The sequence below is a fragment of the Sminthopsis crassicaudata genome, chromosome 2 (genome assembly GCF_048593235.1).
Source record: "Sminthopsis crassicaudata isolate SCR6 chromosome 2, ASM4859323v1, whole genome shotgun sequence".
Taxonomy (NCBI): Eukaryota; Metazoa; Chordata; class Mammalia; order Dasyuromorphia; family Dasyuridae; genus Sminthopsis; species Sminthopsis crassicaudata.
Window position 1 is genome coordinate 318,756,873 of NC_133618.1, and position 22,331 is coordinate 318,779,203.

The 22,331-nt window shown below is 40.8% G+C and overlaps 1 protein-coding gene across 6 annotated transcripts in view; it reads left to right on the forward strand.

Annotated features, from left to right (window-relative positions):
- Positions 1-17,129, forward strand: part of MAP3K9 (mitogen-activated protein kinase kinase kinase 9) — a 105,052-nt gene extending 87,923 nt beyond the window's left edge. The window contains exons 6-13 of one of the 6 annotated variants that reach the window (XM_074290135.1): positions 2,612-2,852; positions 5,973-6,095; positions 8,065-8,218; positions 9,309-9,377; positions 10,534-10,647; positions 10,917-11,029; positions 14,095-14,892; positions 16,234-17,129. In XM_074290135.1, coding sequence (XP_074146236.1) covers positions 2,612-2,852; positions 5,973-6,095; positions 8,065-8,218; positions 9,309-9,377; positions 10,534-10,647; positions 10,917-11,029; positions 14,095-14,892; positions 16,234-16,718 — 2,097 coding nt within the window. In that variant the 3' untranslated portion in view covers positions 16,719-17,129. Of the gene's footprint in view, positions 1-2,611; positions 2,853-5,972; positions 6,096-8,064; positions 8,219-9,308; positions 9,378-10,533; positions 10,648-10,916; positions 11,030-14,094; positions 14,899-16,233 lie in introns of all 6 variants that reach the window. The other 5 variants (XM_074290134.1, XM_074290138.1, XM_074290137.1 and 2 more) reach the window with 5 other exon arrangements.
- The last annotated feature ends 5,202 nt before the right edge of the window (positions 17,130-22,331 follow it).

Sequence of the window (22,331 nt, forward strand, 5' to 3'; positions counted from 1 at the left end):
GTATATAACCCTGGGTCGGGAACCTAATCTCTCAATCCCCTACATTATTATATAAGACCACAAGTTGTGTTGTAAAAGGAAGTTTTCTCAGATCAATAAAATCAAAGTTCTGGTCCAAAAGGGAAAAAAAAACTCAAAAAACTAATTTTCACAAATGACTCATTGTACCACTACAAAGAACGTTTTTATTGTGCAATATCAATTAAAATTCTTTCCTATTGTATAGTGTCTGAATAGAAAGAACACATTTATAAAGAATTTATAGGTATAATTTTATAGACAAGGTATTTCAATCTCTATGAGCTTCAGGCAACTCCTTAAGATTTTACAGGATGTTATATGTCTTTGTGGATAGATTTCCTATACTCAGAGTTCCTCCAAACTGATAAAATCACAGTTCCTTAGGTATTGGAAAGATAAGGAAAAGATCTATATTTTAGGCTTCTTTTAGTGAGAGATGAACTTTTTCTCACTCTGTATGTGACAAGTGTGGTTTAAGTTGCTATGCAACTCCATATACAGAAGTGCTCCTTAATGGACTTTTTTTTTTTTTTTTTTTTTTACTCAGATTATAAAATTACTGTAGCTCCTGAGCCCTGCTATTGGCTTAGTGATACCTCCATCAGGCAAGTGGCTTTCTCACTGCCAACAATGGGTCCTGTGGGCTACTGCTAATTGTCACTGTTGCTGCTGTTTTAAGTCCTGTGGGGACAAACGAAAGTTTGTGGAGGGGAGAAGTCTGATATTCTTAGAAAGGACTTTTATAAATTAAAATTCTTGCCACTCATAGGAACCAGCAGGAGGAAAGGAAGGAATGAATGATCTGTGATGCTGCAACCATCTTGAACTTTTCAACTTTTCCCTTAACAGCAAAATCAACCAACTGAGCATAATTATTCTGTGATTTCTAAATCCTTTTGTTCTCCCAGCAGTGAAGCCAAAGGAGTCACACAAGGGAGTAGAGGATTTGTAGAGCTCAGAATAATTATTTGTGACAGGTTTATTTTCCTAAAGAAGGAAGAAGTTAAAAGATATATAAAAATTTTTATAATATAAAAATATTTTATAAAAGTCTATTACATGTATTCTTTCCTCTCTTTTCCCACTTTCTCTTCCTCTCCTCCTCTTTCTCTCTCCTCTTTTCCTCTCTTTTTCTCTCTCCCCTCTCTTCCCTCTTGGCTCTTTACTTTTCTCCCCTCTTCTTCCCCATCCTTTTCCCCTTCCCTTTTTTCTCCTCTCTCTTCCTACTCTTTGCTTCTCCCAGCTCTGTCTCTGGTCAAATAGTAGCCATCTCTAGGGTGGGTGCAGGGTGCAGGTAGGGGTAGTGAGGAGGAGAGGAAGGATCAGAAAATAAATAAATTAACAAATTTGCATGATTGCTTTACTATATATTTAAAAGGAATAACAAATTGTATATAATTTACAGTTTCATTGCAGTCATCTTTTTTTTTTTTCTTATGCTATGTTATGGAAACTCTTGTTTTATTTCATAAATTATAAAAAAGAAAAATAAGAAAAGGAAAATGAATATTATAATAAAGAAAAGCATTATTTAAAAAATAATCATTTTGGAGGATCTATTTTCTAGTAAGACATAAAGTTTATAGCTTTTCCCCTTTCATCCGGTCTGTCTCTTTTCTATGTCTTTTATTCCCCAACCACTCTCCTCTATCACTCTTCAGTCTCCAAATCTTACCTTGTTTCAGGTCCAGTTTCTTGCCAGTGAGTGTTTATGAAAAGTATTTAAGTGTCAACAAATGATATTTTGCCACAGAAGCTTTATAAACTAAATCTCTTGTTCTCTCTCTGGACTTAATTCTTTTATGTAAATGACTTTATAAAGATTTCAGTGTTTTGTGTTTTTTTTCTCCTCTTTCTTGTTGCTGTCCTTAAGATACTAGCCTTTTGCTGGGTTCCTAATCAATCTCACTAGATTGATTGCTTATCTTCTCATCTCTCTTCTCTGATGTCTTCCCCCATTTTTCTGACCTCCGGCCTTCACTACTGTGTTCCCATAGGGAGCCAAGTATCAGAGAAAGGCACTATGTCTGGAGTCAAGAAACCCTAGAGTTCAGAATTGGGGATGGTTCTCTGGGAGAATCAATCTTTTTATTTGAAAGTAATCTGAATTATTACCAGTTCTTGGCTCAAAACATAAACTTCCTAATGGGAGATTCTTGGGTTATAGATTAAGTTTCTTAATATTCATTTAAATATTTTTGGGTTCCAAATTCTCTCCCTCCCTCTCTCCTCTCCTCTCTCCTTGAGAAGGCAACTATCCAGTAAAAATGCCTTTTATGTTGTAGACACTGTGCCAGGGACTAGAGACACTAAGACAAAAATGAAATACTTTCTGATCTAAAGGACCTTGTAAATCTAGCACTTTTTCCATTTAGCCTTGTTGTCATATGATATAAATGCATGGTCTCCTTTGGGAAGAAAACAAATCTCTTATTTGCTTTTTGTCTCAGTTTCTTCATCTTTAAAAATGATTTTTAAACCCCTTTCAGCTCTAACATTCTTGATTCTATGAAGGACCCTCCAATAGAGATTATCTGATGGTGAGTCACTTCCCAGTGTCCATTTTCCTCTTCCTCTCTCTCTCTGGTAGGAGCTCCGAACATGGGAGGAAGAGCTGACCCGCGCAGCCCTTCAGCAGAAGAACCATGAGGAGCTACTGAGGCGCCGGGAGCAAGAGCTGGCGGAGCGGGAGATCGACATCCTGGAAAGGGAGCTCAACATCATCATCCATCAACTGTGCCAGGAGAAGCCCCGGGTGAAGAAGCGCAAGGGCAAGTTTAAGAAGAACCGGCTGAAGCTCAAGGACGGCAACCGCATCAGCCTCCCGTCAGGTCTGTGACTGGAGCAGTCCTAAAGCCCAGAAGGGGCAGCTAGGTGGCGCCGTGGGCAGGGCACTGGGCTTAGAATCAGAAAGATCTGAGTTCAGATCCAGCCTCAGACACTTCCTAGCTGGGTGACTTTGGCCAAGTCACTTAATCCCTGTTTCCCACAGTTTATCATCTGTAAAATGGGGACACACTGGAAAAAAAAAAGGACAGAGTTCATAGAGTCCCATCAAGTAGGGTACAATAAAAAGAAGACTTATACAGGGTACCAACATGCATCAAAGGAGACCAGAAGTCCCAAGGGGCAGAGGAGGAGGGAAGGCGTAGTATTAGAACAATTAGACCCAGGGTGACTAGATTATAAAAAGATAAAAATATAGATACAAATCTCTATATTTAGATATCAGTATCTATTCTAGGTATATGGCATTGAGAGATTAGACACAGCTTATAGGTTTTTAACTTATTTTGTATTTATCTTCTACTTTCTCATTTATATTTATTACCTTCCCTTTATATGGTAAGTTTCTTGTTTTTTTTGTTTTTTCTTTGTATCCTCAACATTTATCAGTGTGCCTAGCCCATAATACATGTTTAATAATTGGTTGGGAGATGTAGCTGTACATAGGGGAGTATACACATATGTATGTTTGTATACGTGTAGAGAAATATATATGTATATACTGGTGTGTGTATGAGTCCAAATCTATATACACATGTATATCAGTATGTTTTATGATCCATACACTATATCATTATAGTGATATTTGTATTTGATTCATACATTTATTGGAGGATATGTGCTCTTTTTTTTTTTTTTTTTTTTTTTGCTGTTGATTGGAGACCATTGTTTTATTTTAACACCATACAATTACACACATATATTATATAGGCTATGTGGACATACATGTACTTCTCTATATAAACACTGGTAGTTACAATTATACATACTGGTACATAATACAAAGAGTACATATGCACATATTTTGCTGTTCTTTGTTTCAGTCATGTCCAGCTCTTTATGACCCCATTTTTTGGTTATTGTTTTTTTTTTTTTTTTTTTTGTTTTTTTGGCAAAGATACTGGAATGGTTTGCTATTTCCTCCTTTACATTTTGCAGATGAAGAAACTGAGGTAAACAGGGATAAGTGAGTGACTTGCCCAAATCCCCATTTTAATTCAGGTCCTCCTGTCTCCTGGACAGTGTTCTATCTATTGAGTTACCTAGCTTTCCTGATTTTTCTTTTACTGTCAATATTTCATTATCTTGGTGACTCTTGTGACACTTTTCTCCTTAGAAATTTTCAGTAGCTCCCTTTTTGTTTTTCCCAAACTAGATAATAAAATTGCAGAAGGAGCATGTAACAGAGACAATGAGGTATGAATGATGTAAGCAAAGTGCAAAGTCGTGTCAACATTCTGTTACCACTTTGCATGGGAAGTAATTTTCCAATAACAATAAAACAATTCTCCCAAACCAAAAAATTGGCTAACCATGTTCCTGATGACCCTTTTAAAAGCAAGACATGTCTTAAGGATTCAGCCAAGGCAGGAACTCCAAGGAGTGAGATCTTTGGCAAGAGAGAAAAGAATCAGCTCTGAAAGAAGTCAGCCCTTGAGAAGAAAAACTGTTCCTTCTCTGAGAGAGTGATGGTAGTGGACAGGTTACCTTCCCCCTCCCCACATTGGCCATGATACTTTGAAGTTTAGCTGGAGACATCACAGGTAGTAGGAATCAGGTCTGATAAATGGTAGCAAGAAATAGCTCTGAGGAATGTGACCTTTATTGAGAAGAGATCCAGTTTTGACCATCAGGAGTTGAATTATAGAGAGAAATCAGGTTTAAGGAGCCCAGGTAAATAACCTGCTCAGGGTATCAACAGGAGGACATCATGAAAAGGGAAAGGAAGTTGGAGTCTTATAATACAAAGGTAGGAGTTAGTTGCTTTGGCCACATGTTCCCTGAGTGCATGCCTTTTTATTAGTGTGTTACTCTACATTTGTGCCCCCTCTTCCCACACTGACTATGGGACAATTGTTGAAGAGAACTTCCTATTGACTCTAAGTGTAGTTGTAGAAAAGTACACTCAAGGTTTATGGGATTATTTTTTTTGTAGTTACTATTCTTACAATGCCAGTCTGTTCTTATAGTCTTAATGGCTAATTGTGTCTTGGCTGACTAGTTACAAATAAGCACACTGGTAGGACTTCATGAGTTTTAAGAATGCAGAGCCACAGGTTATCCTGAACCTGGAAGTCACCCTTTAGCATGCACAAATGAGGACAAGTAAGAGGAGATGTCCTTGAGGATGCTTCATGTTTTTCTATCCTGGCAAAAACCACAGTGCCTTGCCAAGTATATTCCTGGAATATATAGTCCTAGAGAGAAAATGCACTCCAGGAATCAAGCCTTTGAGTTATCAGCATAGATATATGCACCAGATACACATTTAATAGATATTTCTTGAATTATCTTGCCTCTGTAAACACGTTGTTCTTAGAAAACATTGAAAGTTGGACCATTCATCCCAGGTCAATATAACTGACAGTTCCTGTCTTCATGCTCTCTGCTCCTATCTCCCATGTTATTTATTCTCTGCTCTGCTAGGATTATACTAAAGGAAACAGTGCACATTTTTACAAGCCTTATAATCTACAGAAGCACAGTTGGTTCATTCCTTATACTTCTCCTAATTAGAGGTTCAGGGCTGAGCTATTAAATTGTGAGGAAAGGAAGCTTTTAGGCTGATTCTTTTTCCTTCTAGAAAAAATCAGAAATAATTTTTTTTACATTGCAAAGTGCTTAATTTCATATTGCACATGTGTAGTTAACTGTTGCTGATACCAAAATGCTTTCTTAAATTAAACACAAGGGTATCCCTAATGAAATCCAATCCAAAAATGAATTTTCTTCTATCATGTCTCTAGACTCTAGATGCTAGGGAAAGGAGATAACAAAGCTGAAAAAGATACTTTTTAAATAAAGACAGAAACTGAGCCTTTCAGAAAACCAATGCCTGCCCCTTGAGCCTGCTGGGAAATTTCAGTTCTCTTGTTTGGATTATTTGATTATAGAATAATTTTTTTTGATAAATGAATTTTTTTGTATGTGTTATTTCTAATTAGATTTCCAGCACAAGTTCACTGTGCAGGCATCTCCAACCATGGACAAAAGAAAGAGTTTGATCAGTAGTGGCTCCAGTCCTCCTGCAAGTCCCACCATCATTCCCCGACTCAGAGCCATCCAGTGTAAGATGGTGTTTACCAACTTTACATGGGGTGGGCTATGATCCTCCTGTGAATTTTCCAGCATTCATTTGATTGGGAAGGGAAGGGGAATTGTTTCTGACCTGTGTAGCCATTCACCAGTTTAGCCATTTGTCTATTTATACCTCCAAAAATCCACCAATCCTTCCACCATGAATACAGCCCCCCAACATACACATACCACCCATCTTTCTTCCATTATCACCATCACTACTTCTTCCATATTTTACTTTTTGGTCAAAAATTGTCAAAAAGAAGTAGAAACCAAAAATTATCTTTGAAAGCTTATTTGTAAATTGTATAAGAGGTTATCTGATCCAAGTTCTAAGACTTCTCCCATTATGAACTCTTCTTAGACTGGGAACATATTGAAGTTGACATTATCCTTGTCCAGGGATCACTGAGTCCTCTCTTTGTCTAATTTGTCAATTCCTTTGCCCCATTTGTATTATCAGAGAGCTAGGTTTATTTTTAATTTAATTGCTGAGAAAATGTGACAAATATTTCTATATTTCAAATCCTGCTATACCAAGAGCAGCCCCTCTTGACTTTTTTGTCTCCTCCAGCATCTGTTCCTTTCTTTTCATTTGGTACTTTCTCATATCCTCTAGTGTCTCTGGCAAACCAATTCAATTCAGTAAACAATATTTTAAGTCCTACTGTATGTGAAATACAGTTCCTGCCTTCCAAGGAGGTTTGCATTCTACTGAGGTATCTCTGTGATAGATCATTGTGCTTAGGGGTCAGGAAAACCTGAGTTAAAATCTGACCTCAAGCACTTAACTGAGTGATCCTGAGCAAATCACTTAACCCTGTTTGCTTCAGTTTCCTTATCTGTAAAATGAGTTGAAGAAGGAAATCACTCCAGTATCTTTGCCAAGAAAACCCAAAATAAGGTCCTGAAGAATCAAACATAACTGATAAATGATTGAAATGCTGCTGCTTGTAAGACTTTAGTCATTAACCTCTAAGGGTATTAGTTGTTTTTTCTGTCAGTAAAGAAGTTAAAGAACCTAATGTTTGAAAGCCCTTCTTATTATAACTTTTATGATCCTATGATTGATTTTCCATTCTTCCCATAAGACATCAGTGGAAATCAATGCTTATCAAGGTGCAAAATGACAGAAGCCTACAATAAGAGGGATGTTAATAAGTCAAAAAGAGAGAGAAAGCCTTTGATTCCTATTCCTTTTTTAAAAATTGAGACAGAATGAAAGGAAAGGAGGTCAGTCTTCTTTGGGAAGGATTAATAAAAATATAGAAATTCCAAAAATATCTCCATTAAAAAACCTAATTTCTTTTCTTCCTAATGCTTATCTTGTATTAACCTTTGCTCCATCCTACCTTCTTTCCCCTCCAATAACCTCCATCCCTTCCCCAACCTGTAGAATTAACCCACCTATTCTTAAACATTAGAACGGTTTCAGATTTATATTTATGAGAATTAAGAACAGATTTGAGAATGATTCTGGGATCTTTTTATAGTCAAGTAATCATAGTTCATCTATTTTCCTGACTAGTTCAACAATGGGATAAGTATTCAATTAGATCATAGAATCACAGATTTAGAACTGAAAACTACTTTAGATATTATCTTGTCTGTCTTTATGAGGAAACTGAGTTCAAATGTAACTTCAATATGTCACCCATCTACGAAGAGTATGGAATAGGACAAATCATAAATCTTGTATTGAATAGCCTCTTACTCCTTTACAAAGTGGTTAACCCACAGTGGTTAAAAGATTTGCTCGGTGTCAGAAGGATGATAAATAACAGAGGCATGATTTTGAATCCAAAATCCCTCTAACTTCAAATCCAGGCTTTTTTCATCATGCTACCCAAGCATCTCCTCTTCCTCCTCTGAATCCTCCAAGTGTGGAATGCAGGACACAGGTAGGAAAGGAGCTTTGTTTCTGGATCTCACTTGATAATCCCTCTTTGGATCTCCTAGTGACACCTAGTGAAAGCAACAAAACCTGGGGTCGGAGTTCAGTTGTTCAGAAGGAAGAAGGTGAAGAAGAAGAGAAGAGGGCACTGAAGAAGAAAGGACGGACCTGGGGACCAAGCACACTTGGGCAGAAGGAAATTGTCTCAGGCGATGAAGGGTAAGAGCCAGCTATCGGTGATGATAATAATAAAGCTTTCTTAACGTTGATAAGGCCTGGACTTACTTTTCAGAAGAACAAACTCAGTAGTATCCTATAATAAGTCTCAGCAGGAGAATAGTCATAAATAGGAGATGTTTACCCAAGTCTTTTCCTGTAGGGTTCTCTAGAATCTTCACTTTAAAAAATACCTTCAGGGTTAAAACTTTTTATTTGATAGGAGACAGATAATCTGCCTTGGATTTGAGTTCTTGACCCATGTCAAGAGATCTCATCTCTTTGAAGTTTTCTGTATCCCATTAAGGGGAAGAAAGAGGCACAGATTACAGAGAGGCTTCATCTTACAGAGGAGAAATATGAGACCTAAACAGACAAAATGACTTAGCCAGTCACTTTGAGAACCACCTTGAGCAGAGAATAGGTTCCAGACTCACCTGTAACTATTTCAGTCCTCTCTAGTCCAGCGGTTCTTTATTTTCTGTCTCCTAGATTCCTTTGACAACCCTGGACCTCTTTGAAGAATCATATTTTTAAATGCATAAAATAGGATTACAAAGGAAGACAATTTTGCCAAAATATAGTTATTAAAATATTAAAAAGATAAGTTCACAGACATTCCCCAATCCCACCAAAATCTTACAAATATAAGACTCTCAGGAGTCTGTGGACTCCATGGTTAGATTCCCCAGAAGTCCTCAATGTAGTTCTTCACTGACTGAGATAGTTCTTCTCTTGTTGGCACTTGAATTTCCTCCTCTCCAATGTATTAGATAAAGTGCTGGGCCAGAAGTAAGGAAGACATGTGTTCAAATGTGGCTTCAGACACTCCAGCGGTATAACCTTGGGCAAGTCACTAAACTCTCCTGCCTCAGTTTTCTCAACCCTATAATGGGAACCATAATAAAATATACTTCCCATGGTTCATGTGAGGATCCAATATGATAATATTTGTAAAGTTCTTAGCAAAGTGGGTTCTTAAACTTCCTTAGTCAGGGGCTTCATGGTACAACCATCCAGAATGGGGTAGGGGAGGGTAACTGATCTGGGTGTGCCCTATATGGCTATTGCTGACTCTCTTTATTTATTGAAGATCTCCTCAGAAGCGAGAGAGAACTAATGGTTTGTGTGCCCTCTCAGAGTCTCCACATTTTCACTTGGGGTGAGTTTGTGCTCTACCCTTTCTGTGCCTTTGTATTGGTATCCATTCCCATCATCCACATCCTTTTCTTTATTTTTCTGGAGTAGTTCTTAAGGCATTTAAGCTTCATTCATTTCAGAACTATGCTTCTTTTTTAATTTGTTTGTTTATTTGTTTAAAATAATGCCACAGTGCACCTTGGGAAAATTGTCAGACTAATTTGGATTCGACCTTGTGAAACCTTTTTTCTCTTTTGGCTGGATCCCAGCTACCCCTTTACCTTGAGGAATGATACAGGATTGTCTGCCTTAGAGCTTTGTGCAGCTCACAATAGTATTCCTTGTGGAACCATGGGAGATTATCGGGTAGTGAGTATTTTCAGTCATGTTCACTCCTGGAACTATTTTTCATTTAATAGCTGGAATAATTTTTAGCTGAGTAGAGTCTCAATGAACACCCTACTTAGGGTAGGAGTTTATGGTATATCCAGGAGAACATGAAACTACTTCTGCCTCTTCTTATGGGACTGGAATTCCAGAGTAGAGTAGGAATGGTGGGAATGGTCCTCCATTTGCCTTAGGGGACAGTCTTATTAATATCTGCACAACAAAAGTTGTATTAGACAAATGCTTTCAAGTTCTACATCTTTCTCCTGTAAAGACCCAAAACAAACAAACAAAAAAAACCCCAAAACCCAAAAAACCCAAAAAATGTATTCCAGTGCACTGCCTGGAATTAAATCCATTTTCCATTCTCTTGAATGAGAGGAACTCTATTGGACACCCGATCTATTTCCTGGGAATATCATTAGTTTTGCAACCACAAGTTAATGACTTTGGAATGGCATGGAGGAAGGGTTCTGGGAAAACTGGTTAAAAAGAGAAAAATGCCATTTTGACCCATATGTTTGTCCCAAAGTGCACTGGGGTGATGATGCAGTTCAGAGTGCCCTGTTTGGGTTTGCTGATTTTTTTTTAAGCTGATTGCTTTGAAAGCTACCTAAGCATGCCATGAACTTGGCTGGAAAGTAAGATGCCAGCTGGAGTAAACTGGGGTGGGTGCTCCAAGCTCTGCTGAGCTGTTCCTGCCGGAACTTATGTTTGCATGGGGCTTGCCTATAGTGTACACTTCAGCAGAGATGCATTAGTTGAGTTGTGTCTTTGTGAATTGGTTGTAGCCACCTTAAAATGGGCTCAAGATATAAATGCTCTGGGGAAGCAAGCACACCTGGGTTGGCCAAGTCTTCTTGTTGCTCCTGCCGTTCACTTGCGTCCCCCGCCTCAATGTTAAGGTATGCTCTCAGACCTTTCCACAGCTCATGACAGGAGCAGGTGAACAATTATTTTGCCTTTTCTTTCCTTAGCATGTGATTCACTTCACTTGGGCAAATAAGCAGGTTCTTGTTGGCCTTCTAACCCTGGACTTCAGGGCCCTCAGAAGTAACAGGACTGAGCAGTCTGTGTGATTAGATTGAACATAAATAAGGTTGTCTGGGAGGAGCTGAGGGAGGGAAGGGGTAATGACTCACTGTCATAGTTTCCCTTTGTTTCCTTTATGCAGCCTGAAATCCCTGGTGGATGGATACAAGCAGTGGTCCAATAGTGCTCCAAATTTGGGGAAAGGCCTGAGGACAACCCCTGCCCTTCCAGGATTTACCAGCCTTGCCGAGATGGGTAAGGGCAGCGTATTGGTGATGCTGGAAAAGCAGTATGTCCAGCACAAGAGTGCTAGACATGGACTCGGGATTCAAATTATGTCTCACACCAGGACAAAGTCAGTGATCCTGAGCAAAGTACTTTATGTCTCAAAAACTCAGTTTCTTCATATAACTTTCAGGAAGAGAAAAGAAAAAAATCTTAAATAATCAAATCTTAAAATATTATCTTCTCCTTAATTCCTCAGGAAGCATCTAGTCACACTTTCTAGACCCTCTTACTGCCAGAAGGCAAACCATATGGAAACAATTCACTAAAGGGAAGCGTTTTCCATTCCTTATCAACTCTTTCTTTTCCTCTTTCCACTATTTTCTTTTTAATTAATTCCCAAACCACAAGTTATCTCTTACTTATCCCAACTTACTTCCATTAGCATAATATTACAACATATTTATTATAATTTTTAGTGAATAAATAAAACAAAATTAAAAAATATATAATCATTACAATATAAATAATATAAATAAAAATGAAATGATCCTTCCTCAAATGGATCTTAAGTTCTAATGAGGATCACAAGGACAACTATAAGTATATACAGAATACATATAAAGAGAATCAATACATAAGTACAAAGTTGTTGCATGCAAGGAAACTTATGATGGTAAGAACTTGCAGTTGGGGCAAGGGGGTCAGCAAAGACTTCATGCAGCAGGGGTTGCTTAAATGGGATCTTGAAGGAAAAAAGAGATGCTTTGATGTTGTGCATTTAAGGAATGCACATATATACATATTTAAATCATAGGACAATATAGTTTAGTAGCACTTCTTTGGCTAGTGACTATATTCTATATAGGTTTTTTGAGGCCTGTTTTGCAATGTGAATGAAATATCAAGCCTGAGAAATGAGAGAAACTTTTCAAATCTTCCATCAGCATAGAGAGCTGGATGGTGCAGTGGACAGAGTACTGGACATGGAGTCAGGAAGACCTGAATTTGAATCCTACCTCAATTCTGCAAAAGTCACTTAACCTATGGTTGTCTGCTTTTTTAAAAATGAGGGTAGCAATAGCCTCCATCTCCCAGGATTATTATGGGGAATCAATGAGATTTTACACACACACACACACACACACACACACACACACACACACACACACACAGAGCTTTGCAAACCTTAGCGCCACCGTATAAATCCTAGCAATTATTCTGGAAGTACCTTCAAGCTGGTGGAGTCCCAGTGTATCAGTCATGGACTAGGATAACTACGAGAATGACCCCTGCCCTGTTTTCCTACAGGAAAGCTCTACCTGGATTATGTCTGGACCTAATCCATGGGATCATTAGTTTAGATTAGTATTATTTGTTGTTTGATCATTTCAGTAATGTCCTATTCTTTGCAATCACCTTTGGGATTTTCAGAGATACTGGAGGGACTTGCCATTTTTTTCTCCAGCTCATTTTACAAATGTGGAAACTGAGGCAAACAGGGTTAAGTGAGTAACAAGGGTTACTTGGCTTAGTATAATAATATTAATAATGATAGATGTTAGTCATGAGAATCAACCCCCAAACCTAAAATCATTTTAGAAAAAAAATCTAATTTGATCATTTGATAAAGGAGAATGAGCCAGAAAAGAATTGTGGCCCTTGTCCAGTCTCAGCATGTTTACATTATATGGTGTTCAAACAAATGTGCCAGGGGACTGTTCATAAACAGAGATCCATTGAGATGTATATCAGTAAGCATAAATATTCCAATTAAGGTAGATTGGGAAATAAGCATAAACGTTCAGGTTTGAGGAATCCCAAATGCAAGCATTGAGGAGATCTAAGCATTCCCTGCTACTATCTAGCTCTTCTGATACTTTTTCCCTTTGGGTTAAATAATTTCTAGCCATAAAAAGCTAGATCCAAACCATATTAATAAAAGATAAATAATAAGTATTTTCCCCATATAAATCCCATTTTCATACATTTTGAAGTATGAAATCACTTTCCAAATATTATTATTTGATCTTTAAACAACCCTTGGATGTGGGTACTATTATCATACCAATATTTTTGATGAAGAAATTGAGAATCAGAGAGGTTAAATTTCCAGGCTCACATAGCTAGCAAGTATCCAAGGCAGAATTTGAACTTGGGTCTTCCTGGCTCCATCACTCTATCCACTACTCAAATCCCAAGAGCATTCTTCTCTCATGGGAGGGTGCCAAAGAGAGAGGTAAATTCCATTCAATTCAATTCAATAAATATTTATTAATCACTTACTGAGTGCCAGGAACTGCTAAAGTGTTAGGGATACAATAAGGAAAAGGAAGTTTCTTTCCTCAAGGAGTTTATAATTTAATGAAAAAGAGAAAGTCAGAGCTCCTGATGCTAAATGCCCTTCATGGGTCGCTTAAGAAGTTCCCTTAGGCATAATATAGCTTCTTAGCTTTGCTCTTTGCAGATCTGTGAATCTACATCCAGTCTGTCCTTGGCTCCTAATTTAGACACTATTGCCAGATACTGCTGATGGGCTGAGGAATGACACTAAAATTCTGACGAAAACTCCCAACATTCTCCTCCCACCCAAGGGCAAGAGGAAGAAACTAAGGGTAGAGTCAAAACCTGCTCCCTAACCCAAGAGATGACTTCTCAGGGGTGTTGTGGGAGGGTGGGGATGGTTTCTGACAGAATGTAAAACATACTTACTGGGCTTTACCTTGAAAAGATCAAATTAATCTGACATCAGGTGAACTCCATCTCTAGGCCTGCTGTGCCCTATTTTTTTTCTAGCTCATGTAAAAGTCCCTAGGGAAAGAGGTAACAAGTTGGCTGATCCTCCTTTTAGGAGGATGGGAAAGATGATGTGCTAACAGGATTATTGATTTCCCCATGTTACTCTGGAAGATATTAAGGAGAAAACCCTCGTGGTCCAATATCTAATTTCTTCTGGCAACCACCCTTATTTCTTCTCAGTATCACTGACTTTTACTCAGGTAGTCCTGGGGAGAGGGAGGGAATTTAGCTGCCAGCTCAATCAATTTGGTCTTGTTTTTTGCCTCTCCTCCATCACCCCCACCCCCACCCCACAGAGGATGAAGAAATTGAAGGCCTGAGGAGTGGGGAGAGCCGAGCAATCCATTCCTCCAACCAGTCTTACCTCTGCATTCCGTTCCCACGGATAGAGGAGGTGGACGGCCCTTCCATCGATGGGACCCACGAGGAGCCCACCCCAGTTAACTCAGCTACCAGCACCCCACAGTTAACACCTACCAACAGTCTCAAGCGAGGAGGAGCCCAGCATCGCCGCTGTGAGGTCGCCCTCCTGGGTTGTGGGGCTGTTCTGGCTGCCACGGGCCTAGGGTTTGACTTGCTGGAGGCAGGAAAGTGCCAGCTGCTGCCCCCAGAAGAACCTGAGCTGCCCCCCCGAGAAGAGAAGAAGAGGCGAGAGGGTCTGTTCCAGAGGGCTAGCCGCCCCCGCCGGAGTACCAGCCCCCCTTCCCGCAAGCTCTTCAAGAAGGAGGAGCCTGTGCTCTTCCTGGGGGACCCCTCTGCTTCTCTGACGCTGCTTTCTTTGTCCTCCATCTCTGAATGCAACTCGACGCGGTCCCTGCTTCGATCGGACAGTGATGAAATTGTGGTGTATGAGATGCCCGTCAGTCCAGTTGAGGCGGCTCCCTTACCACCTCGAACCAACAACCCTTTGGTCAATGTCCAAGTTGAACGTTTCAAGCGAGACCCCAACCAGTCCTTGACCCCCACCCACGTCACCCTCTCCGCTCCCACGCAACCTTCTGGTCACAGGCGAACTCCTTCCGACGGCGCCCTTAAGCCGGTGGCACCCCTGGCCAATGGCAGCCCATCTAGCAACGGACTGAGTGCCACACCAGGTACAGGTGAGCCTCTTCTTCTCTGTGACCCTCCCCAGTACCACCGTCACCCATTCGTTCTCTCCCTTTCTCCTCTTTCCCGTCGAATATTCTGTGAATGAACGGTTTCCTTTCCTCCAAGGTGAAGTTCTATTCCATTGTGGAAGAAGGGCTGGAGCTGAGGTCTTGGGGAAATTCAGTGATTTGCCATTGTTGCAATAAGATAGAGTTTACCTTATCTCCCAAGAGCATCCTCCAGTTTGGGTATTGGGATGGAGTGGAGTTTCCTGGGGCCTAAGAAGAATCAAACCCAGGAGCCATGTGGGGACTTTAAGTCATCATAGCTAATGTACATGGCTGAATGTATGGCTCTTGCCAGAATTAATATTCTCAATTTCAGGAACTAAAATTTCCTGTAGTGATTATGAGGGCTATTCCCTGTCATGTACTAGGCTTGTGCATCTCATTATAGTATTGACTCAGTTAATCTTTAGAAGGAAGATCCACATACATTCATACACGTCCTCCCCACACATACCCTTGCAGCCCTTCATGGACATCTACTTAATTGTGCTTGGACATATACGGCCATATCTTTGCATCCACATGAGTAGTTCAGTCTTTGTTCTCTATTTTTCCCCTCGGCCTTCTTTTTCTGGAGACCCACCTGATAACACTTGATGCTCATACAGATGTATTAAGTATCTGAACCCTGACACTCCTCTTATACAATTATCCCTTCCACATTAAGACTTTCCCTATTGTGGTTTGGATATGGGAAGTCAGCATAAGAAATTAAATGGGAATTTGGGAGGAGTTTTGCATGAACACATGGAGGCTAGCAGATGACACAGGAAAAATTTAGAAACTCTGTAACGTATAAAATATAAACATAGCATTGTATAATATCTACATATTTTATTTTTAGTGCCATAAATGTATCTGAATTTTATAATAAGGTTTCTATAAAGGAAAAAGAAAAAATCAGCCTTCTTCTCTAGTATGAAGGGAAGGCCAAAAGATTTTCCAGATTTTCTCGATCGTGGCAGGGTAGGCTGTGAATCCCTGCAATGTGGAAGGAATAACTGAATATCACCCTGACACTTTTCCTCCCAGGGTCCTGTTTGTCACCCTAAGCATTCTAGTTACCGAGCAAACAGGGAGAAAAGCTGACAATCATGTCATTGGCTGGGATTACTTTCGGGTTACCGTCTAACTCTTTTCTAGTTGGCCCCCTCCCATTCCCAAGATCCCTTATACTCTTTCCCATGCTCTCCTTCCCTGTGACTGTTGATTGCCGGTGCATGGGACCCTTGCCTCTTGCCTCACAGTTGTTGGGGTTTTTTCCTTCTCCTTTTCCAGGGATGCTGAAAACTCCAAGCCCCAGCCGAGATCCTGGCGAGGTACCTCGCCTGCCAGACCCCAACCTGGTCTTCCCCCCTACCCCAAGACGGTGGAACACCCATCAAGACTCCACACTGGAAAGACCTAAGACTTTGGAGTTTCTCCCCCGGCCCCGTCCTTCTGCAAACCGGCAGCGGCTGGACCCCTGGTGGTTCGTGTCCCCCAGCCACGCCCGCAGCGCCTCCCCCGCCAACAGCTCCAGCACAGAGACACCCAGCAACCTAGACTCCTGCTTTGCAAGCAGCAGTAGCACTGTGGAGGAGCGGCCAGGGCTCCCTGCCTTGCTCCCGTGTCAGGCAGGGCACCCTCCTCCTGCTGAACAGGCCCTTCTGGATCTGGACGCAGAGGGACAGAGCCAAGACAGCACTGTCCCGCTGTGTAGATCTGAACTAAACCCACATAGATCCGCCCCCTATGAGGTTCAGCAAGAATTTTGGTCTTAGCATGAGAGGAATCGGGGATGGGGGTAGAGATCTGGGCAAAATACCCGACTAGGCCGTGTCTCCTACCACGTGGCCCCCCAAGCTCCAGTCCTACTTCTTGCACTGATAATGCACTTTGAAGACAGAAGAGGTGGGGAGGGCAGCTGCTCCAAAGGCCCCAGCCAACAGTGAGCCCTCCTGTTCAGAACCACCATTGATGTAGCCTGTCAGCTCTGAGTGTGTGTGTGTGTGGGAAGGGGGAGGTGTGTGAATGGCCTTCCAGCTCTGCAGTAAACCTCACCCTTGGGCCACGGCCCGGCCCGGCCACCCAGTCGCGGCCAAAACTGTCCGCTGTTCTCCGGCACCATTAAATGCCCAGGGTCTGTCCCAGAGTCTCTTGGGCACCCTAGAGTTCTATGGTTACAAACAACAGTATTGGATATTCTTCTGCTACTCTCTATCCCCTGCCCTTGTCCTTGAATGCAATTTCAAGGTCATTATGAGCCCTAAGGCTGGCTTTGTCTCACACTGTCAGGAATGCTTGGGGGCAAGGTGATAAAGGCATATAATTTGATGGACCTACCATCCCCCTGGCTGGTCTACTTGTCCGACTTATTTATTTGAGCCTAGAAGTGGTACTCTGATCCACTTCCAAGGGGACTTGGGGGTAAAGGATGAGGGAGGGATGGGGAAATATAATGGAGTTGTAGTGAAGAGTCTATGTTCTGGCTTTTTAAAGCAAGGTTCAGTGAAGGGTGTGGTCTCTCGCATAGTAAAGGCACTGACCTCCCTATGGCCAGTTTGTGGCCAAATCAGGTTTCTAGAAAAAACACTAGTCCATGGGGGGTTTCTTGGGAGAATCCTTCTCTGGTGCCATTTTAGCTGCTAGAGACAAGGTCTTGTGTCTGGCCCTTTCCTTGTGTAATGGGACCTCCCCATGGAGTCTATGCAGAGCTGCACTATTTGCTTCTGGACAACTACATTTGCCAGGTCAGCACTGACAGACTTGGATGCTTTGGGGGTGCCAAAGCCTCTCGCTATTTCTGGATGATTGTACGTGACTCAGTGCTGAAGGACCTGGTGGAAACAGGCCGGCAGCTCTGTGTATCCTCTGTGGGATGGCCCTATTATATGCCTTTGATTTTTTTGTTGTGTCCTTTCCCCTTGTTCTTCACTCTCTCTTCTCCAGGGACCAGTAACTGCAAGCCTTCATGTATGGTTAGTAAAAATCTTTCAAACCCTAAAAGGTTTTCTTATAAATTTTAGCAGGAGCAGCATCCAGTGGTGAACCCTAGGGAATGGGAATCAGGATTCTGGAGTTACTCTCCCAATTCAAGCAACCACCCTTACAATTTTCAGCAACTCCCTTGTCTCCTGCTGTTCATGTCTATAAAATGAGATTGCGAAACACCTCCCTAAAAAAGGGACGTCAAACAGACAGTGACAGGATCTAAAAAGGCATGTGATGTCCCTAACATACACACCATAAAAATTGGCCAGAGTTTTTCTGTGCCTTCTTTCACCCTATACTGTGGCCTCTTGATGTGCTGGGCTTTGGACCATGGGGAAGCAGCAAAGCTCCCTCAATCTTTCTGACATTTCCTTTTAGAAAGAAAAAAAAAAAACTGAAAGCAGCTCTGACATTTATGAAATTTATTTATTTACTTGAATAATGAAACTTCAACTTAAGATCTCTTCCATCTGTTTCTTTAAACACCCCCCCCTCCCAATCTGTTTCTCCATCATGTTTGAACTGAGTGAAATCCATCTGTAACTTTTAACAGTACACTGGGCCTCTGCTGAGACATCCGTGAGTCTGGAAGTGGGATGGTGTTTATGGTCTCCTATAAGGTTCCTTCCTTTCTGCAGGGAAGAACAGAACCTCCTACAAGGGAACAATAGAGAGGGAAGCTTCTTCTCGGTCAAGCCCAGAGAATGGAGATAGATAGTAAGTCTTCATCCGGCCCAACAAATCCAGCTCCTTGCTTCTCTTCTGTACCAGGGGCAGGTGACTTCTGCCCTACCTCTCCTCTTCCCATCATGTCAGCCCATGGCAAGACAGTGGAAGGAGTCATTATTATTCTCACAGCATGGCCTGTCATCCCTGGGGTAGAGAGGCTGTACGACTTCTGCTGAGGACACCGGCTCAGAAGCCAGCTGGGAATGACCTTTTAGTTGATATTTCCCCTTTAACTTCACGCTCTCCGTGGTTCTGAGCAGGAGCTGACCTCAAAGCTGTGGTTCAAACTACTTTCACTGAGAGTAGTTGACCTTCCCTAGTGCTACCTAGGGACCCTAGTCCTTAACACTATGCAACGTGTTAAACCACATGGAATGTGGTATTAGAAAATATTTATTTCCTAAGATTCCTGCTCACATCATTGACTCAGATACATTTCTCATCTACTTTCTTGAGAGGCCAGCCAGCTGCTGGGCATCTGAATTGCCTTTCATATTACCTTGTAATTCTACTCAAATAGCTTTGCAGGATACTTTTTTAATTGTTGGCATTTTTCACCCGCAAGGTCCTCTCTCAGTTCCCTCCTTTATGTGAGGTTCAATTACAGGCCCTGAAGTGTTTGATGAGAAATAGCTCTGATTTTTTTTTTTTTCCAATTTTCTTGTAAGTGGGACGTGTCTGCTGGTGAAAAGGGATAAGTGTTCACTTCTGGGTATGCAAGTGGAGAAATGATAAAAGGCATTTGAGATCTAAAGCCTAGACTCTCCAGAGGACTAGGAAGAGAAAATGTTTCAGGCTCTTCTTCCTTATTCTGATGCTTCCTTACCTCGTGACCTTGCCTGAATCACTTAGCCCCTTTGGAAAAGATATCACCAGCCTTCCTCCCAAAGCAGAGTGTGAGTGCTCACAAGACAATATTGATCAAGCACTTTGGGCTCTTTGGCAGGAAGAGATTAATTTTCAGCTGAGAAATGATGCTAGTTCCTGAAAGAAGGTTCCTTTATTACCAGCTGAGGTGGAGAGGAGGAAATTTGTACAACTTGTCTTTCATCCCCTTGACTCTGAGTTATTTTGTATTTTCTTCCTTTCTAAGAGGCTTAGGAAAAAAAAAAGTGATTAAGGGGTTCCTTACATGGCCATTAGAAGTCATTGCCAGGCACAAGCTCTTGTGAGGCGTTTGAATTTATACAGAGTGCGTAGCCACTTTAAAAAAAAAATTATCCTTTAGTCATCCCTAATCTGTGAAGGTGGCCATCATCCACATCTTTGTCTTACTGAGAAGAAAATGGAGATAGGGAAAGGATTGTTAGCAATGTAAGAAATAAAAAGTGTCACTTGTAAAGTGTTGGCCTTTTGACTCTGGAAATCTGATTTTTCCCCCCCTAGTTTGAATTCCTTCTAGATTTGGTTTAAGGAGAAATCTAGATAGAATGGATCTTCTTACATTTCTCAGATACCAAAAAGGACTAAACAAGTCATCTTACTCAGGCTACTCATTTTACAGGTAAAGAAACTGAATATAAATATACCACAAGATTATGTAACTAATAAGTGGCAGAGGCAAGATTTGAATCGAGATCCTCTGTCTTCAAATCTAACCCTCCTTCCTTACCATACTCCTACTCCTTAATTCCTTTCTCAGCTTGAGTTAGACCGTATGCCCTCTTTAGCAGATATCTTTAGAGATATCCCAAAATGGAAACATAAGTGGGATAGTACAGAGAGCAAGGGACTTGGAGGTAGGAAGATCTGAGTTCAAACACTTACTATGTGATCTTGGGCAAGTCACTGTTGACTTTTTTTGTAAAATTTGTAAAATGAGTCGGAGGAGGAAATGGCAAATTGCTCCAGTATCTTTGTCAAGAAAACCAAAATGCAGTCACAAAGAGTAAGATACGACCGAAATAACTGAACAACAGTAAAAATCAAAAGGGCTACCTTGAAAAATATAATATGATTGCTTTTTGAATATATTATAGTGGAGATTTTTTTTTGCAAAGTATTGGAGAAGAAGGCTGCCTATTGTCCTTCCAACTCTAGAATTTTGAGTTTTGTCACAAAGTCCTTTTTTCTTTGTCTCACTACTGTGTCTTAGAGACATGGCTTAATGTCCAAAAGAAAGGACTAATCAATCCTTTGTTGAATTTGTTTTGCTTCCAAGTTTTAAGCCTGGGTCTCTTGTACTAGTGGAGAGAAAAGAGAAGACAATATTAGATGTTCTTTCATTGGGTAATTTCCTCACCCCTTAATCCACCTCCTCCATCTATAAAGTCCATTCTTGCTCTTCTTATAGAGGAGAGACACTGGACAGAGGATTAAAGGTATGTTAACAGATTCATAGATCCGATGTCTTCATAGCCTACATATGTGAGTATGAAATCACTAAGTATGAAAAAGTAAGGTGCCCAGCCAGTCAAGTCCTGTCTGATATATTTATTCACAAAGTCTCAAGAGTTCTCTCCTTGTATTGCCTTCCTTTGAAAGAATTTGGATGGAAGGGAAACGGATGTCATTATTTCACATTGCACCCGGTCCTCTGGGCAAGATAGCTTTGCACTTGTAGGCTGCTACCTAAAGAATCCTCACAGATATGAAAAGTGGGAAGAACCTTATGAAACTCCTGTTATGTAAAGGCAAGGCAAGTCAAACATTTATTAAGCATCAGCCATGTTCTAGTACTGGGCTAAGTACTGAGGATATAAAGAAATACAAAATCTAGTCCCTGCTCTCAGGGAGCTCCCAATTTAAGGGGGAGACAATATGCAAACACTATGTAGAAAGAAGTTAAAATATAATCTCAGAGGTAAAGCACTAAGAGTAAGGCTTCTTGTATAAGGTGGGACATTTATTACCTGAGACTGGAAGGAATCCAGAGAGTCTAAAAGGCAGAGATGAAGCAGGAGAGATTTCCAGGTATGTCACTTCTATCAGGATGAATCTTTGTTCCAGAATTGGGAAGTCATAGTCCTGGTGTGATCTATTCTGCTCAAGCCATTACATTTTAGGAAGTACATTAAAAACCTGGGGAGCATCCAGAGTGGGAGACTAGCATGATGAAAAGACTCAGCTCCATGCTATATGAAGATTGGGAGAAACTTAGAGATATTTCCTCTGGAGAAAATTTTGAGGATGAGGGAATGGGAGGGGAGAGATAGAAGAGCTGGCTTCAAATATTTGAAGAGATATCAATTGAAAGAGTGATTAGAGTTGACTAGCCTGGGCCTAGAGGGCAAGAAGTTATAGAGAGGCACATATAGGCTTAATATAAGAAAAATTTTCCTAATGATTAGAGCAATATAAAATGAAAAAAGCTGCCGTGGATGGTAGTGGGTTCCCCTGTCACTGGAGGTCTTTGAACAAGGGCTGGATGATGTTTCAGGCAGATTCCTTCCAAGTCAAGATTGATAGTATAAATAGAGCTGAAAGGTATCTTAAAAAGCTATTGAGACCTGATTTTACAAATCTCTCAAATAATCAAGAAATATGTTTTGCAACCTTTTGAGAAAAGACTATGACATCATATACTACCCCCTTTCTACCCCTTCAAAGCCCAGAAACTGCTCTAGGTAGCCAGCATCCTTCTAGGGAAATATGGTGCATCAGGAATCACCACTCCTAAATACTTACCTTTTGCTTTAAACAAGTCAGTATTTGCCTGAGCTGGAAAAATAAAT